At 43.1% G+C, this 25,403-nt stretch overlaps 1 protein-coding gene across 1 annotated transcript in view; it reads left to right on the plus strand.

Annotated features, from left to right (window-relative positions):
* The window catches only part of GTF2E2 (general transcription factor IIE subunit 2), a 28,856-nt gene extending 8,001 nt beyond the window's left edge, over positions 1 to 20,855 (plus strand). Inside the window, exons 3-8 of the mRNA XM_074867095.1 lie at positions 4,579 to 4,670; positions 8,178 to 8,285; positions 10,098 to 10,280; positions 10,752 to 10,845; positions 18,834 to 18,949; positions 19,980 to 20,855. Of these exons, the coding sequence (XP_074723196.1) occupies positions 4,579 to 4,670; positions 8,178 to 8,285; positions 10,098 to 10,280; positions 10,752 to 10,845; positions 18,834 to 18,949; positions 19,980 to 20,099 (713 nt within the window). The 3' untranslated portion in view covers positions 20,100 to 20,855. The remainder of the gene's footprint in view (positions 1 to 4,578; positions 4,671 to 8,177; positions 8,286 to 10,097; positions 10,281 to 10,751; positions 10,846 to 18,833; positions 18,950 to 19,979) is intronic.
* Positions 20,856 to 25,403: the final 4,548 nt, after the last annotated feature.

The following is a 25,403-nucleotide window of genomic DNA, read 5'->3' on the forward strand; positions in this document are numbered from 1 at the left end:
GTGATGGTATCTACTAAACCAGATTACTTAAAGCAGTCTAAGCTACTATCATTATTTTTTGTGTCATTATTAAAAAAAAGTATATTGTGAAAACCAGGATGATGCAGCCAAACCTGCTTGCCGTTTATGTCTTATTTTTACTGTTCAAATATTATACATTTTGTTCTTTATCCTTGTGTCTTTGATGGATTTAAAGTGAAATGGAACAGCTTTGTTGTTGGGAAGATACCTGACATTAGCACCTGATACAGACAGTTATTGGAGCAGTTGCAGTAACTTACTGTTTTGTCTGTTGAATCTGTAACTGAATCCACAAATTTGTAATTGAGTACACAAAGTATGACTGAGATGGGCAGGATTCATTAAACTGTTCTGCTTTTTTTTTTTTCTTAAACAAAAGTTTACAGAGCAAATCCAAGCTAAAAATACTCCTGAGTTGAGTTGGGTCTTGGCTTTGAGAGCGTGGCTTACTTTGGTCATGGTCTAGGAAGGAAACTCAGCTGACCTGTTTTATGGAGCTAGAAGTCAGAAGGGTTTTTGAAGGGGTTGTCTGAAGACTTATTTGAAAATGGGGGGAGGGGAGGCGGGGAGAGATGAATAAAAGGATTTTTAGTCCCCTTTGAGGTGCAATTAAAACAAGCAGTATTTAAATGTGTATTTTAAATGGCAAGAGAATATCCTCGGGAAAGAAAGGACTTTTGGCTTGAACTTTTTAAACAGATTTCCAAGACCAATGATTTTGTTGGAATCTGTTACACATAAGTTTGCCCACTCTGTAATCACCAGGCACAAAAATTAACTGTTTCTGCTGATGCAAAATTTAGTATTTTAGTCACTGCTAAAAGTGATCAAGAACTGGGGCCGATGAAGAGACTGGGCATGTTTACATTGCATAGCCAGGACCCTTTGCTGGCACAGCTCTCTGCCAAGGTGGTAGCTCTGTTCCCAAGAGCGAGAGGAGCATCTTTGGCGCTCCATGGCTCCCCAGGCAGGAGTCCCTGCTGCTCAGCTGCCAGCACAGTGCAGCAGCTGACTCCTTCCCACTCCACAGCCACCATTAGGGCAGCGGTTTGCACAGCGTAGAGAAGCTTGTCTTTACGCAGGGAGGTGGTATTTAATGCCTGTGCCAGAGGTGGTTCGTGCTTCTCGAGGACTACGATGATGATCTCCTTAGATTTGAATGAGGCAAGGCAGATAAATATCAGCTACTCGTTGCTGTAATTAGTAAAATACAAGCCTGAAGTAGCCATTGCCAAGCCTTCAGAATTAACATATCACTAGTAAGGTTAGCGTCTTTGAAAGCTGTCAAAAATGATGTGGTTTCATGCAGTTTTACCTGTTCTGTAATGGCACAATTTAAATTCATATTGTAAGCTGGTCTGATTTGAATGCAGTTCAGCTATTGTATGTATCCAAAATGCAGTGAGTTAAATATTTAATGAATTGGCTTCTGTAATATCTGTATTAGGTTTTAATTTAAAAGCATCAGCGTCTTTAGCACTGCAGAGGAGCAGCTTTATTTGAAATCATATTCATGGAGCAGAGGGAAATGACTGGCAAAAAATCATTTCAATGCAGTACTGAGGAAGTCCTGTTTAAGAAACCACTGAATAGACATCTTGGGGTAATAGCATTTACAAATCTCAGATGGATTCTAACCTGTCGGTTTGTACTGTATTGATTGCTGCCTCGGTATTTACAAGGACAATAATATGCAACGGGATTTTCTTCCTAGCCTAATGTACCAAATTTCTAGAACAGGTTTCTAACGTATCCATGAACATAGATCTTTTTTAGGCAGCTTAATTGGTACAGTTTACAGAATACCCACTTGAGAGATATATTTCTTAAATTTCAGGTTTAGCTGTCTTTGTTTTAAGGAAAATCCTTTCACTGTCATTTCTGTAAAAACATATAGAATCCAATTACAAGGAATGTGAGGCTGCAGGAAACAAGCTACCTCCCCAGTAAGCATGAAATCCATTTTGTTTACTGAATCTTAGCTTGGTGTATTAGCTTTTCTGTAAGATGGAGTGGTCATCAATTTTCCATTAGTGCACAGATGGTGAAAGTGCTTGTCTGATAGTGCAAGACAAGCTCCTCTGCCTTCAGTGCAATAAAATCCTGCTAAACCTAGAGAAAAATCATGCTGATTCTAAGAAGCTTTTTACAGGCTCATAGGTTACAGGCATATTTTCTTTCAGTAATCAAGATAAACCTAAGACAATGTTATAAAATGATGCGCACCTACCTCTTGTCTGAAAGGATGCTGAAAGAGCGCTGTTCTGGTGCCTTTTTTTAACGCAGCCTATGGCACAGCTAAGATGGAGCTTTCCTACCATTGGCCAGAGCATGATGCTGCTGACAACTTCCTTTATGCTCATTTGCATCAAGCCCTCAACCCCAGGCATAAATCATTCATAAATTTGACTCTTACTGCCTTGAATAAGAAACAAACCCCTTCCCGCTCTCGTTTTTGGGATGTTCTTTGTGCGTGGTGAGCTTGTTAGTGGAGAAGCACGTTGGGAGCGGGATGGTGGCCGTGACCCTGCTTTGCTTTGCGCTGGAAAGCAGCCGGTCAAACCATGACGTTTGAAGTGTTAATATCTGCAGATTTCCAGCTTCGCCATGTGCTTAGATTTACTTGTTATGAATTATAGCGGGCTGTAGCCAGGCAGATTAAACAAGATAATCTTCTTGATTCAGTTGACAGAAATGCATGATAAGTCGTCTTAACTATTTGTTGTACCTCTGAATTTATTTTAGTCACTTTAGACCTCTTGTTACATGTATGGTTTTTTAATTTATAATATGTCCTGCGTATATATTAATTTTTAATGATAAAAGGGACCCTGTAGGGGAAAATCCCTGTAGACTGCATTTTCGGGGGGAGATGGCTTTTGTTTTTCTCTCTTTTTCCATCTTAATTTAGTAACTAGAATAAAATGTTCTTATGTAGCTGGAGTTATGATTCTTCTATGTTAATTTTAGAATTGTGCTATGTAAAGCCTCTAATACAATGTCATGTAATAGCTTCACAATTACCAGTTGCCAAGTTTTAAATTTAACATTTATTCTTTCCGCATTATGTTTTTTACTGTGCTAGCACCAGTTTCCATGAAGTCTTCCCAATAATTATCAAAAGTGGATGTGTCTGAAATTTGACTACATCCAAAATTCCCACTTTGTAGTTGCCTTTTGTAGTGACTTACAGATCAGTTTAGAAGTAGGTTGAGATGCAGTGGGACAGACATGAAAAAAGTTCACCTGAAGCATAGGGACTTTGGAAACTTAATTTGGAGTTTCCTGTGAAGAACTTGACAAGGATATCTAAATTTAAACACAGTGAATGTAGCAGACTTTCTCTGAGCCTGCCGCTTACTCAGTGGAGGTGATGGGTCTTTGTCGAACACCTTAGGTGCATTTTCTAGAATATGATGATCTTTTTTTTTCTTTTTTCTTCATTTTTTTGCTACCGCAAACCCCTGAGCCATTCCACTCCTTATCACCACTCATCCATATGCTCCAGCTGCCCAGCAAAGACTTTGCTTAGCAGCTCTGCTCAGCACCCATTGCAACTTCTCCCTCAGTTAATGCACTAATTGTTCTTTTCTCTCCCTCCACTGATTTTTTCCACCCAGGAGCTCAGTATCTCTGAGATACCTACTGTCCTGTCAAATGTGATTAGAAATCACCAGTGGATAAAAAATTCCTGTGATGGCAAAGAGGAAATGTTCTTTTTCTGGACTAGCTGAAATTCTGAAAAGCTCTTACCATTAAGTTTGAGCAATGTTATGCTGGTAATGGGCCTGTGGCTTTTGATAGTGGTTTGTGGATATTTCTATTTAATGTGCTGTGCCAATAGCTAAAGTTAATAAAACAGTCATTAACAGCCTTGCCAGGATTTTTGAAACAAGCTTAACACAGTGGCAAACCTCATGATACATTAAGACAGAAGCAGACTTGACAACAGAGGGGATTCTGAAATGTTGTTCCAGCGGTGCAACACACCAAGTTGAATTGTTTTGAATTTATGGGGGGTTTTTTTAATAAATTCTCTACTAGAGCTATTTTTAAAAAAGCCCAACCCAACAAGCACAGCCTTCTTTTACCTGATGTATAACTGTTGAATATCGTTTGGGAATAACTGAAACTTTCTGCTCCTAGCTCAGCAGCATAAAGCTATCGGTAGAGCTAGTCATTGGGCAAAAATGTAGTACGTTATTTCAGCGTGAGTTAATGTAGTGTAAATGATTATGATATGTTAAGCCACAGAATTAAACACGTACTCTTACAGTAGTAATGTTGCAGTTGCTTGCTATTTTCTTAAAGGTCAAGTCCCAGTGACTACGTTTATAGAGCTCTGCTTGGCAGTGTTCCAGAGCCATGTCTGTTGACAGGTAACTCTGCAGGTCTGAATCAACACATGTGCTAGCACAGTCCTCTGATGGTGACCACTCCTGCAACACACATTTTTGTTCATTCTGAAAGCTTCTGGAAGTAGACTGAGAAGGAGATGGAGTGCCAACAGGTTGTTGTTGAAAGCATCATTTCATTGTTTGTTTCCTCTTTTTGTAGATCACAGCAATGGATCATTTAACTTGAAAGCCCTTTCCGGAGGCTCTGGCTACAAGTTTGGAGTCCTTGCTAAAATAGTGAATTATATGAAGGTATGGTGTTTTGATGTAAAATTACAATGTTTTTAAATACTTTAGTTATTTATTCTCCTGTGGTAGCTGAAAGATGCTGAATATTTCAAACTCTCAAATTCTTTTACGGCAAGAGTGAGAATTTCAAGAATCATAGAATCACAGAATGGTTTGGGTTGGAAGGGACCTTAAAGATCATCTGGTTCCAACCCCCCTGCCATGGGCAGGGACACCTTCCACTAGACCATGTTGCTCAAAGCCCTGTCCAACCTGGCCTGGAACACTTCCAGAGAGGGGGCAGCCACGACTTCTCTGGGCAACCTGCACAGTAAAGAATTTCTTCCTTATATCTAATCTAAGTCTACCCTCTTTCAGTTTAAAACTGTTACCCCTCATCCATTCCCTACACCCCCTGATAAGGAGTCCCTCCCCATCTTTCCTGTAGCCCCCTTTCAGTACTGAAAGGCCGCTATAAGGTCTCCCTGGAGCCTTCCCTTCTCCAGGCTGAACAACCCCAACTCTCTCAGCCTGTCCTCATAAGGGAGGTGCTCCAGCCCCTGATCATCTTTGTGGCCTCCTCTGGACCCGCTCAAGCAGGTCCATGTCCTTCTGTTGGGGGCCCCAGAGCTGGACACAGGACTGCAGGTGGGGTCTCACGAGAGTGGAGTAGAGGGGGAGAATCCCCTCCCTTGACCTGCTGGCCACACTTGTCTTGATGCAGCCCAGGACATGGTTGGCTTTCTGGGCTGCAGGTGCACATCACTGGCTCATAGTTTTTCATTCACTACTACCCCCCAAGTCCTTCTCCGCAGGGCTGCTCTTAATGCACTCATGGCCCAGCCTGTATTTGTGCTTGGGATTGCCTCAGCCCATGTGCAGGACCTTGCACTTGGCCTTGTTGAACTTCAGGAGGTTTGTGCAGGCCCACCTCTCCAGCCTGTCCAGGTCCCTCTGGATGGCATTCCTTCCCTCCAGCGTGTGGACCGCACCACACAGCTCGGTGTCACTGGTAAACTTGCTGAGGGTGCACTCAATCCCACTGTCCATGTTTCCAACAAAGATGTTAAACAGTGCTGGTCCCAGCACTGACCCCTGAGGAACCCACTTGTCACCGTTCTCCACTTGGACATCAAGCTGTTGACCGCAACTCTTTGAGTGCAAACATCCAGCCAATTCCTTATCCACCAAGTGGTCCATCCGTCAAATCTGTGTCTCTCTAATTTAGAGCCAAGGATGTCATGCAGGACAGTGTCATATGCTTTGCACAAGTCCAAGTAGATGACATCACTTGCTCTTCCCTTATCCACCAATGCTGTAACCCCGTCATAGAAAGCCACCACATTCGTCAGGCACCGTTTGCCCTTAGTGAAGCCATGTTGGCTGTCACCAATCACTTCCTTATTTTTCATGTGCCCCACCATATTTTTCAGGAGGGTCCGCTCCATGATCTTGCCGGGCACAGAGGTGTGACTGGCTGCCCTGTAGTTCACTGGGTCTTCTTTTTTTTCCTTTTTAAAAATAGGGGTTGTGTTTCCCCTCTTCCAGTCAGCAGACACTTCACTGGCCTGCCACAGCTTCTCAAATATGATGGATAGTGGCTTAGCCACTTCATCCACCAGTTACCTGAGGACCCACGGATGCATCTCATCAGGTTCCTTAGATGGTCTTAAACCTGATCTTCTCCTACAGTGGGCAGTTCCTCATTCTCCCAGTACCCACCTTTGCCTTCTGTGTCTTGGGCAGTGTGTCTGGAGCCCTTGCCAGTGAAGATTTAGGCAAAAATGTTGTTGAGTACCTTGGCTTTCTCCATATCCCAGATAACCAAGTCTCCTGTTTCTTTCTGGAGAGGGCCCACATTTTTGCTAGTGTTCCTTTTATCACCAACATACCTATAGAAGCTTTTCTTGTTGCCCTTGATGTTCCTGACCAGATTTAATTCTGTCAGGGCTTTGGCCTTCCTAACTTGATCCCTGAGTACTTGGACAGTTTCTCTGTATTCCTCCCAGGCTACCTGCCCTTGCTTCCACCCTCTGCTTCCTTTTTATGTTGGACTTTGTCCAGGAGCTCCTTGTTCATCCATGCAGGCCTCCTGGCATTCTTACCTGACTTCTTCTTTGTTGGGATGCATTGCTCCTGAGCTTGGAGGAGGTGATCCTTGAATATTAACCAGCTTTCTGGGGCCCCTCTTCCCTCCAGGGCTTTATCCCATGCCACTCTGCCAAGCAGATCCCTGAAGAGGCCAAGGTCTGCTCTCCTGAAGTCCAGGGTAACGAGCTTGCTGTGCACCCTCCTCGCTGCCCTAAGGATCTTGAACTCCACCATTTCATGGTCACTGCAGCCAAGGCTGCCCTTGAGCTTTACACTCCCCACCAGCCCTTCCTTGTTGGTGAGAACAAGATCCAGCATAGCACCTCTCCTCACTGGCTCCTCTATCACTCAGAGAAGGAAGTTACCATCAGTATATCACAGAACCTCCTGGATGGCTTATGTGCTGCTGTGTGGCCCTCCAACAGATACAAGGATGGTTGAAGTCCTCCATGAGGACTGGGGCTTGTGAATGTGAGGCTGCTCCTATATGTGTATAGAGGGCCTTATCTGATTGGTCCTGGTTGGGTGGTCTGTAGCAGACCCCCACTATAACACCTCCTGTCCCTGCCCTCCCTTTAGTCCTGATCCATAAGTTTTCGGTTGGCTCCTCACCCATCCCCAAGCAGAGCTCCATGCACTCCAGCTGGTCAGTGACATAGAGGGTGACCCCCCTGCCCCTCATCTCCCCTGCTTGTCCTTCCTAAAGAGCTTGTATCCTTCCATTCCAACACTCCAGTCATAGGAGCCATCCCACCACATCTCCATGATGCCAATAAGATCGTAGCCCTGCAGGTGTGTGGATGTCTCTAGTTCCTCTTGTTTATTCTTGTTATTATGTGTGTTTGCTTAGAGGCATTTAAGTTGGGCCCCTATGAAGCTAACTTACTGCCTGGAATTCCTTTGTGCTGCTCTTCAAGTGATCTCCTGCTGAGCTGTGATCCCTCTCCAGGCTCTGGGCACCTATTGCTGGCACTAGTGTCAAGCTGGTAGGAGTGGGATGGATTGAGGTTCCCCTCCACCAGCAAGAAACTGCTTGTTAAATTCAAAATGCTCTCACTAGACAAAACAGTCAGCATATTGTTCCATTACTGAAATCCTAATTTTTCCAGGTCACTTTAAAACCAGGGTAATGGTTTTTATTTGCAGTAGCTACAGGAATTGCAAGATGCTGTCAGCTTTTAGGCTTCATGAGCTATTTATCAAAATAACATGTAATTTGGTGCTTGACAGATGACTTTGTCATCAATATCGGCTGGTAATAATTTTTTTCTTCATATTCTCAAAACCCCTAAATTGAAATTCATATGCTATGTGTACTGTGTCTGTCCTGGTTTTGCAAAAGTTGTTTTGTCATCACATTATACCAGTTTTAGTTACTTTATGATGATTGAGTTGTTGAATAAAGTTCAGAACTCTAATGGATCCTATTTACTTTTCCAGACTCGACATCAGCGTGGTGATACACATCCATTAACCCTAGAAGAGATTTTGGATGAAACACAGCATTTAGATATTGGACTCAAACAGAAACAATGGTTAATGAGTGAGGTAAAGAAAACATAGGTCTAGATTTTAATTAGAGATAAAGGATTATGATAAACCTGAATTATACATGTTTGTTTAATTATAAGCTCTATAAATACAGTTTAAGAAACTGCATTGATTCACATGTCTGTCTGTCTTGTACCTCCTGCTGTTGAGGTAACTGTGAAATGAAAGCTATTCTGACATTTTTAAGGACTTGTTAGAATTGTTACACAGAGGGTATGTTTTATGTTATTAGTTAGTTATTAGTTATTGTGTATTTAGTTATTAGTTAAAAATAGTTATTTCATTACTAATTTTATATAAAACAAGATGTTTTTCTTAGGGAATTTATTTTTTAAAAAATTTCAAGCAGAGAGCTCTTCCAATATCGAGGATGTTAAACTAAATAAACCAAAGGAGTATGGCACAAAATTCATAGGCTTACAATTCTTTGTTACTTACTGAAATGAAGAATTCTGATGTGAAATTTATGTCTGAAATTGTGGGGTAATAGATTTACAAATTCCACTGCTGGAGTTCATTAGTCTGACTCTAAATGCTAAGTTTCATTGTTACAGATTCACCATAACTTGCCACCACAGGCATCTTCGTGCTTAATTGATCTGAATGTCTTAATGGAATTTCAAGATTAATAAATCAATAAAATCTGTATTCAGTATTTATATTTGATTGGCCTACCTGGTTTTGCTCAGATCATATTTAAAATCCTCGCAACAGGATGGTAAAGGCTGTTGAGATGTGGGAAAAAAATCTCTGCATAGTAAAACTAGGATGGTTTTAAGTAATACAGCCCATCGCATTCCTTTGCTATACCAGTACTAATAGTCTGGGGTACGGAAACCTCCAATCCAGCAGTGTTGGTTGTGATGGAAGCTTAACTTTGCTAAAGTCGTTTTGAAAGGTAGCTCCAGGTTGTTTCCATAATGAACCAGAATATCAAGATGGAATGAAAAAGCTCCTCCCAAGAAATATGTATAAAATTATCACTGAATTGTTACTGGATGAGAAAAGGTGAACAATACCCTGCAGCACCGAAGTTAGTTACCTTCTCTGTTACAGGTGTTTTCTCCCTCCTTTCTTCTTTCTGTGTCTCTTCTCTTTCTCCTTTCAGGGTCAGGCTGGCATCTGCAGAAGAAACTAAGTAGAGTTGCCCTCTGTTACAGGTGAACATCCATTGTGATACTGGCTGCACAGCAGAACTGATTTGGAGCATATCTTAAATCGTTTCAGTTGTCCATGAACTTCTGGTCAGCCTCACTCTGAAGCTGGCATCATAAGTAAAATCCTACTGTGTAGGGAGGTCTGCTCTTCTCAATTTCTTCTATAGCTGCTGGTGCCATTTGACAGCAGTTGGGGAAGACTGACTCCTCTCTTTTATTCATCCCAGGTTAATGCCTTTCACGTTCGTAACATCCATATGACCTGAACCTGATATGCTGAGTTGTGCGTTTGCACTTTATATTCAGCCAAAGCCCACTTTTTTGTGTTCCGTCTTCTTTTTATTTTCATTCCTTTCTCAAAAAGGAACACGTGCGGCTTTCTGCCATAAGAGGCTTCATGGACCTTCGAGCCCAAAGGCATTAAGTGAATGATGTTAAGCCTTCTTTGATGTTTTCTGCTTTATGTTGTGGCAAATTATGCCTAGGCTAGTAGATCTAGGATCCAAGGATTTAAAATCCATTTCAGACTCAAACCTCCAAACTGGCAGCTGTGATGTGTGGCTGATGTGCTCTAGCTGCTCGAAAGCACACTAGGAAAAAAGTATTAGCATGTGCTCTTTTTCAAGGTTTAAAATTTATGTCCCTACTACAGGCTCTAGTCAACAATCCGAAAATAGAAGTTGTAGATGGGAAGTATGCTTTCAAACCCAAGTACAACTTGAAAGATAAAAAGGCTCTGCTCAGACTCTTGGACAAGCATGACCAACGAGGGCTGGGAGGAATCCTTTTAGAAGATATTGAGGAAGGGCTACCCAATGCACAGAAAGCTATAAAGGTGAGTAGCACGTGTCTGTGATCCAGCGAACCCATCCCGGTTAGCTTCTCAAAGGGGACATAGAGGCTAAGGGAGAGTTTTCTCGTGAGTTGTTTCTGTTATTTTGATAACTCAAAAGCTATTTCAGAAGATAATATTGCAGCTTTTTCTGTATTTCATCCTTGATTTTCCGGTTTGGCCTGATGGCTCAGCACAGCTGTCAAAGCTCTTTCTCACAAAAGACTCTTGATCTCTCACATTCCATCTGTAGGCATTTAGTTCTGCTTTTATACCTTGATCTCAGTCCTCTGTATCTCATCTGTGATTTATTACTTGTTGTCAGTGTCCACTCTGGATGCTTTTCATTGCCAGTTACTTTGCTGCTTCTCTAGTGCTTTTTGTAACACAAGATCTGGGTCTGTTGTTCAAGCTGGAATCCTTACTGTTGGAAGTGAAGTGATTCTGAGGTGTTGTTTTGCATTTGTTTTCAAGGCTTTAGGGGACCAGATCATCTTTGTTAATCGCCCTGATAAGAAGAAAATTCTTTTCTACAATGACAAGAGCTGTCAGTTTACTGTGGATGAAGGTAGGTGTTTGTTTATATATGTTGCTGTGATAGTTGATTTGAATTCATCTTAAGCACCTATATATATAAGCAGTCTTCAGGTATAGGAGTCTTTTAAGGTGGTAATGAAATATTAGGTATATCCAGATGTGGGGAGAATGGTTGACATCAACATGAGGCTAACAAGACTAGTGAGTGAATTCAGGGGTAATACCCTCTGTTTTATAGTAGATACACTGGACCGTGGCACCAGGAATCCAACAATTCTCTTCAAGTGTAGCAGTACAGAAGAGACTAAAAATCACTTGACTGTGAAATGGCATCTAATATTTTGCATACAAAAAACCCTAAAAGAATGGCTTCTGGGTGCAAGTTTGTTTGGTGGTTTTTTACAGTTTATTACATGTGCCTTTTATTGGTGTACACAACGAGAAGCCACAAATGGAATAGAAGGAGGAAGCAAACAGGGAAGAGATGTGAGCAAAAGTCCTGAGAAGGGGTAGTTTACAACTGGGAGGAGAGCGCAGTTGTGGGGTAGTGCCGTTGCCTACAGCTGGAGTGGATTTGGGACTTCAAAAGTTCAGTATGTGTTTTCTGTCTAACAGGTAGTGGTAAAATCCTCTGGTGCAATGTGGCTGTTTATCCACAGAATTAATTACACAAACTGGGGTGTGTTCCAGTAATGACATTTATGCCAGCATCAGATGCCTGTAAATACAGAAAGGAGAAGGCAATCTGTGTCAAAAGATCTTATTTTAAATGACTCAACAACACTAAACACTTTCTGTCGTTAACATAATTGTTCTTGTAACATGCCACATAAAGCCATCTTACCATATCACATTATGGTTAAAAAAAAGGGAAGAGTTTTGATAGAAACTTGAACTGCTCTACTTACAGGACCATAGGACAAAGTCTAAAACTCTTTTTCTTTGACTAGCTCAGAGAGACTCTTTATTTTCAATAGAATTAAGCCACTGGAAATGTGTATCATTAACTTATTTGTTATGTATCACACTTGTACTCTCAGTAATAATAGCTTTCTCCCACAGAGATAATTAAGTAGATGTGACATCTACATCATTTAAAAATACAAAAATTGTTTCAAAATATTGAAGTGAATCTCTTCTTAAACCATAATTTCTGTCACTTCTTGGTAGTGGCAGTCAGAACTATATGTGAAATGCAGAATAATAAGCCTTTAGTCTGCATTCACTGGGGAATTTCTAACCTCCCAAATGCCTGTGACCAAAACATTTAGAAATCAGTGCTGTTGCAGTAACTGTTAAGACAAAGCTTTTAAGTTTTTAGCAGCTACTCTTTGTATTACAGTCACGATTGCTGATCATTTCTTCTTGCACAATTTTTTCCAGATAACTGGCACCCAACCATCCTAAAAGTTATCAGAGGGAGATCTCTACCTGTTGCTTAGTTTGTAATAACCCCAGGATTAACTGTGTCATTTAATAAAAGAGCCCATTTTATTAAGATGTAGCAAGAGACATCTGCCAACTCTTCATCAGGTAGTCAGTATAAATCCAAGGTGTTCATATATAATACATTATGTTTTAGCACACCCAGCACTGATCTGTGTTTAAGAACAAGTAGGGCAGGCTATTGCAGTGAAAGGAGGGAAGGGGTTAAAAAAAAAAACACCAATCTAAAACCCCTTGAAACAAAACGTTTAAGCCGTTTGACTCAATCTCCCGATGAAGGCAGACATTTAGGCCTGCAGTGTCTGTAACGAAGGGATTGCTAGTGTGCAGTGTGTTTGTAGTTCAAGGTGGCTTTGCTTTCTTTCATCCGCAGGTGGCAGCATGTTCCTATCTGATCAAACAGTGATTTTTTTTTTTTTTTTTCTGTTCCTGCTGGTTTTGGTTTTTCTTTTCATATGGATGATAATGCTTTGTTCTGAGAGGGCATAAGAATACTCTCTCTTTTGTGCATTTTGTGATCTGCCTGCATATGCCACAACTCTTAAAACATCACTGAGTGGGTTCACTTACTTACTGCACCTGGAACAGGTCTTTTTTCCAACCATGTTATCTTGTGATGAAGAAAACCTATCCTTCCTGAGCAGTTTTGCTTTACAATTCTTTCCAGAGCACCAGAAGCATGTCTCTTAGGGAGTCATTGGCAGAATTGTCTGCATACAGGATGAGTTATGACACGTTTCTGCGTTAGCAGTGCTATTTCAGCTCATTATCTCCAGCAATGTTAAAAGGAAGTTTTTAGAAGACTACAAAATAAGCCTTGAAGTGTTGTCAGACTCTTTGATGTAGCAACTGATGACAGTTCAAAATATGTTTCTAGTTTAATGTTTATCCTTAGAAATAAGAACTCTGCACTCCTTAGCACGTGATTCTGCCGTATGACACTCTCCAGTTTCAAACATATGTTGGCTGGGAGTAATATCCTCTGAAAGTTAGGTGTCCTCTCCCATCGCTCTCTGAGCTCCATCAGTAGTCAGTAAAGAAAGAGAAACTGCCAGGGCAATTTGGAGCTTGCTGTCTAAAGTAGTGTGAGGAACTGCTTTCTGGCAGTGCCTACCTCTGCCCTTGCTGCAGTTGTTTTGATGGCTGAACAAGCTTTTGTTTCTCCCCTTTTGAAAATAAATCCCAATGTACTGCAGCAGTGATGCAGTACCTATATATCGTGATCTCAAGGGTACTGGAGAAGGTTTTCGCAGTAAGGAGCGGCTTTTGTTCTTCCTTTTATGTGATTAGCCAAGGAAGGTTCAGATTGCATGTGTTCCTTCTTGACTTCCTGACTAATTAATCTTCTGTCAGTAGTGTGTAGCTGAAAGCGTTTATAAAAGCCGGGCTAGATTTCAGGTGCTTCAGCCAAGGAAAGCATTGCTTTTTTGTGCTGGGGCTAAGCACTTTGCATGTGAACCAAGCTTTCACTCTGTGCGACTGAATGCTGAAAGGCCGGTCTGATTGCTTAACTGTTGGAGATGCTATCTTTCACATCTGAATGCAGTATAGGAAGTATTCTAATGCCTAAAAAGTTCAGATGCTTAATTATACATATTTTTAATGTTCTTCCTAAGCACCTTTGAAGAGATTTAAAGAATGGCCAAAGCCTCTTAAATTTAACAGTATAAAAATTGCTTGGGATCAGTGACTACTTACGGCTCTGGCTTTGAATTCCAAAGTGGTTCAGGGGGCAGCACAGACTTAATATCAAGCACCTTTTCTTTCTGGTATAAATCTTGTATTGTGTTCCCTGGGACTATTAGGAAGCAGAACTCCATCTTTCCCGCTACTTGGTTGTTTCTTCCCTTCTGCCCTGTTATTGTCTGTTGTCCTGTGCTCAGATTTTGGCTCAGCTCAGTGAAGATTTTTAAGCTGGTTTTAATCTCTGGCAGATTTTATTACCAGTGTGATATAGCAGTTTATCTCCAGAAGCCATCTCAACCTTTTTGCAAGAGCAGGTGAGGCAGTCAGAAGTGCAGGATGAGCTGCACTGAAGTCACCATGCAACCATTTACCCATGACTTTGTTCCCCAAACGTAAGCGTTTATAGAAAGAGAGCATGTTAGTGTAATCACTCAGGGAATGTCAGTGTAAATTGGTTTTGTGTATGAGGCACCTCGTGATGCAGTAAAGTTGAGGTAACTGTGCATCCTTACCCCTTGGGTATTTTGGAGAGAGAAGGTGTTTGCAAAATCTTTGTTAATGCTGCCCTCTGCTTTGCTGTGTGTAGGTTACTGCTGGTCAAAGCTCATTGCTTTGTCTGTGCATGCAGACATCATGATGCTGGAGACTTTAGCAAACATCTAAACTGGCCTTTCAATCAGCCCATGGTCCCACTCCCTCCTCTCATTACTTGAAAGACCAGAAGTTAGCTCTCTGGAGGAGCAAGGGAGTAGCCTGTGAGTAGTGTTGATTCTGTTCAAGCTTCTGAGTCAGAATATTTTAGTCATCAAATTGCAAGATATTGCATATAGGATTTGTTCATAGTCCAGGCAAGACACTGAGCACCAGCCTCAGGTACTGGTATTACAACTTTCTGCCTCCTTGAGGGTTCACAGCACCTGTTGCTTTGGCCAGAAAGTGTTTGGAAATTTCTCCCCAGGGGACTTTTTTCTGGGTTCCGTCTTGTCATAGCAGCCGAAGCAGTAGGAGAAATTGTCAGCTTGTCTGAATGCAGCCTGCTGTAGTCAGGTGAAGCCTTACTGTCTTGACTACTGGACAGTTTTTTTCCTTCCATAGCTATTATACGCTTGTTCTGGCTGATCTATCAAATAGTTTAGTGGCTCTGATAGAGCATCTTACCTTCACCGTGTTCTGATGGTGTAGAGATCACCTAGTGGTTGACGGGACATGAAGGAGGAAAGTTGAATGTGCTCTGTAATCATAATGGCTACATGCACTGCAGGAATGTGTGCATCTGAACTGGTTCTCCATGGCTGGCTGAAGCAGGCCAGCATGTGGTGAGCTTTCTGCTCCAACAATCCCTTACTGCTCCTCACACCAGTACCGAACTCCCTGTGCCCTGTCCACAGAGCAAAGAAAGACATTGTGAAAAATGGATCTGCTGTATTGAAACCATTGTTCCTAGAGAACATTCCTAGAGTGCTTTCCATCACTGCTCTTCAGATACATCAGCTCATCGCAGCATTTTTCCTTCCTCCTTCTCCCCACCCCAGAGACAGACCATCCCGCTGCATCCTTCTGCCTGGCCAACCATAGGCGTGGATGCTGCTCCAGAGGTGGTAGAGCACAGTAATCGAGTCGAGTCGTTGTGTTCCATTTCCTCTGCCCTGGCCCCTCTCATGAACTACTGCTTTTAACAAGTGCTGACCCACTTTTCTTGGAGCCATACATCAAAGGCCGGGGTGAGAGTATTTCAAATTCCTCAAAGAAGCTGAAGAAATCTCTTTCCATCTTGGGTCAAGGGTATGAATTTTGAGGTGCACAAATACCACAGCTACAAATGCAGAGGGTTGTTTCTTGAGAGCTGTAGTTGTTGCCAGCTTTTCCCATTGGTTCTCATATTTCAGAGAGGATGTCGCAATAATTCAGATAGCGTATTCCCAAGGTCTAAACTTTCACTAGCTGATAGGGGCATAGTCCTTGGAGACTGAATAAATCTGACAGGTTATGTGGAAATGGTTCAGTGCCAGCCAGACAGCTGCACTCTTTTTTTCAGTTCTTGCATTTAGTTCAGTGTGCGGTGTTACACCAAATCGGTTTTGTGATGAGATGATAGGTGATTCTCCTTTTCCCTTTAGATGGCACCCTAAATGCAAACAGCTAGTATGCACAGCCATCTGAAGGGTGGCAGCTCTCTGTTTCTCCTCCTTTATCCTGTGCTTTTAGTCCTGAACCAGTCCATTAACAGCAAGTATTTCTGGGGCTGGGAGGGGGATACACTGTGTTGTTGTGACTCCCCCCTTTCCTAGGCAATGAGGTATTTTAATGCCCTACATGGAGCCTCAGCATGGGAAGAAGGTTTATTTGCAGTTGCCACAATCAAAGCAATAGCACTGAAAGCAGCCTGATTTATGAAGGAATTTTTAAATGGAGTTGCAGAATACTGTGTAGTGACTCTGGTGGGGCCAATTAGTGGATTAAATTATCTGTATGTAAAGCCCATTTTAGCTTTACCATTTTGATTCTTGGTGACTGTTACATTCGTATTTCTTGGCCAAGCTTAAAAGGTGAATGTGAAGCTGTAATGATGGTATAACCACTGCATTACAAGAAATGCAAAATGCTGTGGTTAGATATTAACTGATCTGTGCATGTTGATCCTTGAAGAGCTGACCATTTATTTTCTAGTGTTTAATTTTTCACTTCTGTTCCCCGGAAGAATGTAGACCAGTTTAACCTTAAGCACCTATCCTTAGCCAGCCTTTTTTTTTTGCCGGTGCATATTTGTCTGTATATCATGAACTGTAATAAGGAGACACATCATCTGTGTTTGTGGCAGAACATTATACATAAAAGGGACACTGTCATGTAAATGTTCAGAGTTATCAGGTCTCTCATCTGCTGTCTCCTCATGTACGTGCGCCTGTTGTGCATCTTGGAGGACTAACCTGCATCTCTTAGCTCCCATGGGAGTAGAAGCCAAAGGCAGTATAGCACAACACAACCTCAAAGTGTCTCTAACCAGGATCTGTTTAATAGTCATGCCTTTATGTGTGGCCTTGTCACTTCACATGTGAGCTGCAGAAACACGTGACTTGAAATACAGTTCCTCGCGAAGTGCGATACTGCATTTGCACACCCATTGTCTGATGCATCTTTCCAAGCGCCACAGGGTTTTGGTGTCCAGCTGAGTCTAGCTTGGGTGTTCAGGACAGGGAGGGGACATGCACAGAAAGGAAATAGCTTGAAAGAGTATGTCCTGCTCAGTCTGGAGGATGCAATAGGACCCTTAATTTGAGTGCTTATCACTGAGAAATCTCTCTTGCATGTTCAGCTTTGATCATAACACAGCCTTCTCCATCTGCTGCAATAGGATTAGGTGAGAGATGATCTGTGATAGCAGGCACTGCAAACTATGCCGAAAGCCTGGAATCACACTCAAAATGGATGAGCCGACGGAGAATGTCTTGACTACAATGTCAATCCTTGCATTAAGTTATCTGAAAACTGCAGTCTCAATGATCCCACTGTGCTGTATAGTCTGTTTGAGAAACAAGCTGACTGCTGTCTCCACGTAACCAAAAGTGGTGTTTTGACAGGATTTAATTCTCTTCAAAAACACTGCATTACCAAAAATGAACATTGTTGTTCTTCACTGGTGAAATTCCTTTCTTTTGTTTCCTGAAAAGGTTGGACAGCCCCTTACTGTTGGCAATGGGAAGAAAAGAAAGACCTGAGACTTAAAGCATGTAGGTTCATAGAAAAACAAGATGCATTAGGAAGGGAATTGGTCCAAGTGCAGGAACCCAGTCTGTTATGTACAGTGCCATTTTGTTGCAGCGTGTCTAGAGGCAGTGTATCTGTGGCAGACCGTCACTGGAGTGTTTCATTGCCTGCTGCATAGGACAGCTTCTTAAGCATGCAGAAGTTGTGGTTGTTTTGACAACTGTATACTAAATTTATCTGGAAATAAAGGGAAAAATTTAGTCTTGCGTTGCTATGTGTGCCTCCTGTTTTATTTATAGTTTGTTAGCCAAACCTGCTGACAGGATATATCTAACTTACTGCCTGGGGAATGAAGGGAGGTAGGATTGTACCAGCCGCTGCCTGGAGAAGGCATTCCAGAGGCTCTGTGAAATTTTACATGAGGCAGAAAGTGTGCAGGCAGATGGCAGCTGCTCTAATTAAGACTTACTGTCTCTGTCTTTTTTCCTGCTGCTGTGGCTTTTAAGGTATCTCTCTTCTTTTTAACACCAAAGGAATTTTAGTAATTTATTATCTGTACAGCACAGTATGTATTATATTACAGTGATAAACGAGCTTAAACACACTGAAGTAAATGTCTTCAACCTTCAGTAAATTGGACTATGAGATGACAAGTCTCCCAAGGCAGTGGCAGCTGAAGATGTGGAAATGAAGTTGCCATTTATGGTTAGGTACTACCCTTCACCAGAATCTTTTGAACTGAGGCTTATAAAACACATTGACAGTCTACACAGCTATAGAGATGCTAGGCAAAAAGAGACTCCGTAGCAAATTAACGTTAAAAGCACATGTTGCCTGTGGGTGCTCCTGATGCCGAGATGCTGGAGCACAGTTAGCACAGATGAGAATCGGCTCATCTTCTTCCATTGCATGTTAGGGGTGTTTTGTTGTTGTTTTGTTGGTTGGGGTTTGGTTTTTTTTAGTTGTGTGGTTTTTTTGGAAGTGCCTCCTGCATTTGGAGTGGGTAAAGACTGTGCTAACTGGGTGCCTGCTGGCGGTGACCGCTGCATCTGTACGGTTATGGACCAACGTGCCAGAATACTTCAGAGTTTGAAATCAAGTTTGTTTCTTTCCCTTCGTGTGGGGGCTTTTCCCAGGGTTTGTTCATTGAGATATAAAACGAGGGTTTGTTTGGTGTTTCAGAATTTCAGAAGCTGTGGAGGAGCATTCCCGTGGATTCTATGGATGAGGAGAAAATTGAAGAGTATCTGAAACGACAGGGTATTTCTTCCATGCAAGAAACTGGACCAAAGAAAATAGTAAGAGATACAAATTACAGATCTTTCTAGGAGATTTCCCCTTCCTGACCCTGCAGTGTTAATTGCAAAACATGTAGGTGAGGTTATGCACAGCTGCTTTGTGTAGCTCGGGGAAGTGTGACCGATTTTTAAGTTGCAAAAAACAATGCTGTAGCCAGCAGTCAGTGTTTTTATAACTTGTTTGAGCCAGTGTAATCCAAGCAGCATCAAGAAGAGGGCAAATGCCAGAAATCCCTGTGAGCTCTGAAGTGGAAGCTTCTGCTTGAAAGCTGTACATTAGGAGTAGAAGAACAGTTACTCTTTTGGGGAGAAGGATTTTTTTTTCAAACTTTTTATTTTCTGCTAGATAGTTTTGAAATCCTGATGGGAACTGCGTAATGTGCCTCTCACCACACACTCACACACTGTTCTCCAAGCTGGGTGCAATATGCTTGTGTTTTACTGGGGGTGCAAAATGGCTGCAAGCTCTCCAAAGATGCTTTCTCCCTGGCTTCAAACAATTATTATTTTTTTTAACATTTATTTGTATGTGATACACAGTGTCTTTTCTCTTCTGCACTTGGCTTCAGACTGTCCTTTCCTGAGAGCTCTTCCACTCAGGACTCATTCCTGGTTTCTGCTTGTCACTACACTAGATGCTTTAATGCCTGTCGTCATGTAGGCACTCCTCGTGGATTCCTCATATGCTAAATGTGTCTTTGAGCATATAACTGTGGATAGAATTATGGGGCACGTACCTGCTTCTGTAGCTGCATGGAAGAATTTGGAAACTTTGATTCCGAACGCCAGCTTTACTACTGTGCATGGGATACAGACTCTGCTCTGTCCCCAGCGTCATCTCCCTGCCTGGATTTGAATTGAATGCTGTTGCTTTTTGCAAAAAACAAGCAAGCACCTTCCCTGCCTGCCCACCCCTGGTTCAAGCAGGGCTATTCTTCACAGAAGTGATGACTAGCACAGGGTCACACATCAGGTCAGATGTTGCAGCTGGAGGGCAGATCTTTTGACTATTGTTTATTTCTTCTTGTAGGCTCCTATTCAGAGGAGGAAGAAACCCGCTTCTCAGAAGAAACGTCGATTTAAGACTCACAATGACCACTTGGCTGGAGTATTAAAAGATTACTCCGATGTCGTTCCTGGCAAACAGTGACCGGTTGAATTCTGGAGTAAACGTGCATTTTTATACAGGCTTTTTGCCACTCGGGCTCAGTGTCTGCTCGCAGAAAGACTGACTGTATATAGTAATGTGATGTGTTTCCCCCATCCCAGCAACTGCCGAGATGAAACAGGTCAGTTTAAGAGCAAGTATGAACTACTAAATTTAGAGTTAATTTAATTAGCTAATGGGAAATGTGTCTTTAAGTAAGAGGTTCTCACTAGTTGTCTCTTGGCACAGAGTGATAAATGGTGCTCAGCATGTAATGCAGGAGTTCCTGTTCAGTGCTTAACTCTGCTTTTACATTGCTTAATGGGTATTTACCTGGAATTACTTACAAGGGGCTTTCGAGTACAATTGAATACAGCATTTGTTTTACCTATTTCAGGAAAACCTTTTCCTGAAATCACTGCAGGCAAGTTTCTTTCACAGTCAAATACACCCACGGTTTGTATGCTTCTTCCCTGCCATGGGACTGAGCTTTACTGAACGTCAGTGATATCTGAGGCTCAAACTCAGAAAAAACCCTCTCCTGAACTCCCAGGAGGCTGCAGGATGGCAATGCAGCTGGAGCTTCCTAATGCTAATCAGAAATTGCCCTCGGCGATTTCTTGTCACTGTAGGGGTTGCACGCGTGTTGCACAGTTCTCTGTGGACAGGAGGCAAATGAAATGACAGTGTAATACTGAAGCAATTTTTTTTTTTAAGTAATAAATTTACAATGCTGGTTTCCAGTGTTGCTTCCTTAAAGACTGAGAGAATCAACATCTTTCATGCTTGTTGCGTTTTCCTTTTCAAAGAGGTAAAGGAATCTTTGCTATATTTTTATCTTCTCAGTGACCTATTGTTCTGGACTGTCATCTTTTTATTGTTCTTGGTTGGGGAGGGGGGAGGAACCACCTAAATGAAAGCTCCCTGTAGATGCCTGATGTTCTGTGCAGTACAGACTAACATAGAATGTGGCCAAATTATGTCCTCTTGATAACTTATTTTTATGTACTAAACCGGAGTCAATCAATGCTGATACTGTTTTCATGGCACTGCGGGAGAGGAGCTCTTCTCTGCTCCTCTAGGGTTAGGATCAAAGATAAAACAGGTGACTGCAGTAGCCCGCCGACAGTAGATTGCATGCACGCTGTTGTCTTGCTTGATGTATCAGGGGTTGAAGCAGAGGCCATTGGATCTGGACACATAAACAGATGAAGAATAAGGCTTTGTTGCTGTCGCACCGAACAAGTTATGATTGCTTGGGGAAGCACAGGAGGAGAAATATACTTCTGGAAGTGTAGCATTTATCCTCCTGATTTTAAAGACTGCTCTTTTGAGAAACGGACAATACTTCCAGCATTGCACATGTCAGCCCTGTTTAAAGAGTTGCTAAATGCCTGTGGGAGGTTTCTTCTAATTTTTTTAATGCTTTTTAATATATATATATGTATAAAAAAGCATGCTGCTCCAGCTGGTTTTGAAACTCTTTTTCTTTCCTCTATCTTCTAGGTCAGCACAAGCAATTCCTCTTGGAGCTTTTTAGTTTTCTGTTACAGCTCTGCTTTAAAGCACCCACGGCACACTTGCAAAACTATTCACCTCTCTTCTGTCATCTTCACTCAAAAAAAAAAAGGTTCCCTTCCATCTGCTGCATTTTTGAGCAGTGATTTTTTGGGTGGTAGGGCTCAGACAAAAGCAGAGCTCTTAGTGAGCTCTGAGTTGCCTTTCATACCTTTGGGGTTTTTTATGGGGTAACTTCCCAGTCATCTTACCTAGCATTACCTTTTCTCTATAAACCAAAGCTTGCAAAGCAGACCATAAGGTAGGCTACCTGCTTTGTTTCTCTGCTCAAGTAATTAAGATAATAGGGGGTTCTAAAGAAAATGCCTCCAACTACTTTCAAAGATGAAAAATATGTTAGGTCAGAAAATAGGAGAGCAGGAAAGGAAGACTGACTGCTGGCTCTGTGTGCTGTGCTGGCATTGTCAGGCTCCAGTGTTCAAAGGAACAAAACGATCCAGTTGATGTACAGTTGGAAAGACTGGATTAGATGCTTTGTCTCACTGGAGAAAGTCTTCTCTGCTGTACTAGCAGAGAGGGCATAATGAGTTTTACAGCTTGTTAGGGTACAGGCTCAAAAATAACTGAAGGGATGCTCACACTGGCCTGTTAGAGGTGGTATGGAATATCGACAAGCAGTCATGAAGAAAACAAGTTCAGAAAATAAGCATGAGCTCCTCTTTTGTGTGGGTTTCAGGAGTTGGGTTTTGTTTCTCTATTGAAGATGCTCTCAGCGTTCCTTACATTTTTTTTTTTTCCAAGACCTCTTAAAAATCAAATGGTGCAACTTGAAAACATCTCAGACTATATCAATGGGAGTCTGTTTGTTGAAAGCATTTTAGTACTGCTCCAGTCCACTTCAGTCTCTTCACAGCGTAATGTCCAAATCGGGCTTTTCAGTGAAGTTCAGTGTAAGAGTTCACAGCTGTTAAAATCTTAAACCTAATTCCTCTTCCTCCAAGGTATTCTCATGTATTTGTGTCTGGCAGGATGGTTCTCCCAGTGGCCAAAACCATCATGCCCTCAGCTCACTTTCTTTGGCAAAATCCTTCTTCCCTCAGTCTGGCAGTGCCAAGGGCTGCTGAGAGGCATCATGCTCTCTCCTGGGGGCTGTGGGCCTATTACTCCATTTTTCTTTTCATTCCCTGGAAGCATCTGCTGCTAACCGGGAGGATAAGGGGACTCAGGCTGCCCTTGACAAAGATAGAACATAGAATAGATTTCAGTTGGAAGGGACCTACAGTGATCATTTATTCCACGGCAGGCACCTTTGTTTCATGCATCTCAGGAAGGCTCTTTGGCAAACCCATCTCAATGCGGTATTTACCTGTCCGTGCCAGGTGAGGACTTGTTGCCTCCACTCTCCTGAGGCTTCTCAGGTGATACATGTTCCCTCAGCTCCAGGATTCAGTGTGTCAGTCCTGGCGGGGCTGTCATTTGAGCCTTTCTAATCCTCTGGGGTGATCGAGGAATGCAGGCCTGATGAGCAGTTCTTCTGATGCAGCATCCTTCTCTTCTTGCCCTGCCATATCAGCCAGGAACAGAGAGGCATCCAGCTCCCGCCCCTGGTGATGCTGATGGACGTACAGACAGGGCTCTGGGGAAAAGACAGATGCTCTTTCTCAATGATGAAAGCTCTCTGAGCTATATCTTGGCTGTCTTACATTATCCTTTTGCTTGCACGATTGCATCTTGAGCCTGTGGCTGCAAGGACAGTATCTGCCGCGGTTGCTAGAGCTATTCCCAAGAGAACACAGCTCTTTTGAGGTCTGCAAGCAGCCAGAGACATGCACTCAGTCCTCTTGGCCCCTCAGTATTACACTAGTTCATCCTGTTGGGAGGGAGGTGTGCCAATTCCACCATGATGAAACTGGAAGGAGGGAGCTGGCGGGATAAGCAGGGTCACATCGCTGATAGCTTTTCCTCTCTAGCCGGGTGTTGCTGGTCTAGGATTTGCTTCTGCAAAGGTATCCTCGTAGGGCATGTCAGCAAATCTGCCCATGGGGATGGGGAGCTGCACTGGCCCTTCAGGAGGAGCTCATTAGGACTTCTTTGTGTCTGTCTATGTGAACCAGACCTTTATTTCATCTGCTCCTCCTCGCCCTCAAAATAAAAGCGCTGTTGTTTTTTGACGGTACAACTGAATAGCCCAGGGGTGTCACATCTCTAAAGACAGAGCTCTACTGGCTTCTCTCCTGAAAGTTGCTCTGACTGAAGACTTATTCCACCTCCTCCTCGGTTACGATGATCATTCTGGAAGGGGATGGAAAACAGCAGGATTTTGTATGGTTGAATGAGAAAACTGACATAAGGCGGTGTGTACCAGAGCTAATCTATAATTCATCATGATCATTCAAGGCTTTTAGAGAGCAGAGGAGAGAGAGGCAAGGGAGCCCTGACAAATGGTATAAAGACCCCGCACGTGGATGTAGCCAGCGAGGGCTGTCACTTCTGATGAGCATGGGCAGGCGGTGCGGGGCCACCAGGGAGAGCTGGGCTCCCAGTACCTGCTGCTGAGGAGGGGCTTGCATTTGCAGATGACTAGAAGCAACTCTGGTACTGACGTCTCATTATTTCCAGCTTTGTTGCTTGCTTTCAGGTCGCTGCTAATGTACCAGGTCCAAATTCCTTTGTGTGTTACTGCCTCGGGGGCCTCTGGCAGCTACTGCATCTGGGGGAGGATGTCCAGTAGAGTTGAGTGCTTACTGTTGACTGGTTAAGACTATCAAGGCTAACCACTAACAACATCAGGGAGAGGAGACCTCAGACCCCAGTCTGCTGGTACTGGCTTTCTGCTGCTGGTAAAGTCAGGGATATGGCTGGATTGTCAAGGCCTGCCACCGAGTTGTCAGCAAGACAGGGATCAGACTGAAAACAGCATTCCCGGCCACCTCAGGTAGCTGGCACTGCTACAGCCCTGCCCAGCCTGGCTCTAGAGGTGCTTGCAGAAGGCAGCATCATGCCAGCCGAGAACCCTGGGCCAGCATTTTGTTGTAATGCAGAAGGCCAGGTGGTTTGGAGCTCCATCTCCTCCCAGGGGAGAGAGGGGCTGCTTCTCAGGTCTGTTGTTCTGGCTCTGTAGGTGCATTCCTAACCATGTCTGTCTTGTCCTGCGCAGGGTCTCTGGACACATCCCCTTAAAGCAGGTAAGGAAGAATGGCAGTTCCCCAGAAGAGAGGGCTTGTCTGGACACAGCAGGACTCTTGGCAGGAAGGCAGCTTCTCTCTTGTGCTGGGTATTGCATAGCTGTAGCTGCTCTCTTCCCTAATGAGGTGAATGCAGCCTGTGCCACTCCAGCAAGGGCCAGCAGAACAAGGAGAGCTGTTGGCTCTCTGCTCAGCACTGGGGAGGTCACACCTGGAAACTGTGTCCAGTTTGGGCCTCCCGCTCCCATTCAAGAGGGATGCAGGGATGCTGAGGAGGGTCTGGCTGAGGCTTCTGGGCTGGTCAGAGCTGGGGACAGAGGGCTTGGGAGGAGAGTGGGGAGCTGGAACAGCTTGATGTGGTGAAGAAGTGGCTGGAGGCATATCTAATCACGGGTACAGCGATGTGAAGGGCAATTAGGAAGATGATGTGGTCAAACTTTTTGGCAGCCATGGCAAATGACATAATAGGGGCTCGTGGAAAGTTTGGCTTGGATATTAGGAAAAAAAAAAGCTGGTGGGGAGGTGACTCCATCAATGGAGGTTTCAAGCATTGCCCAGACAAGACAAGACCAGGCTGCTCAGATCCGTTACTCTTGTTGCAAGA

This window comes from Strix uralensis, chromosome 4 (genome assembly GCF_047716275.1).
Source record: "Strix uralensis isolate ZFMK-TIS-50842 chromosome 4, bStrUra1, whole genome shotgun sequence".
Lineage (NCBI taxonomy): Eukaryota > Metazoa > Chordata > Aves > Strigiformes > Strigidae > Strix > Strix uralensis.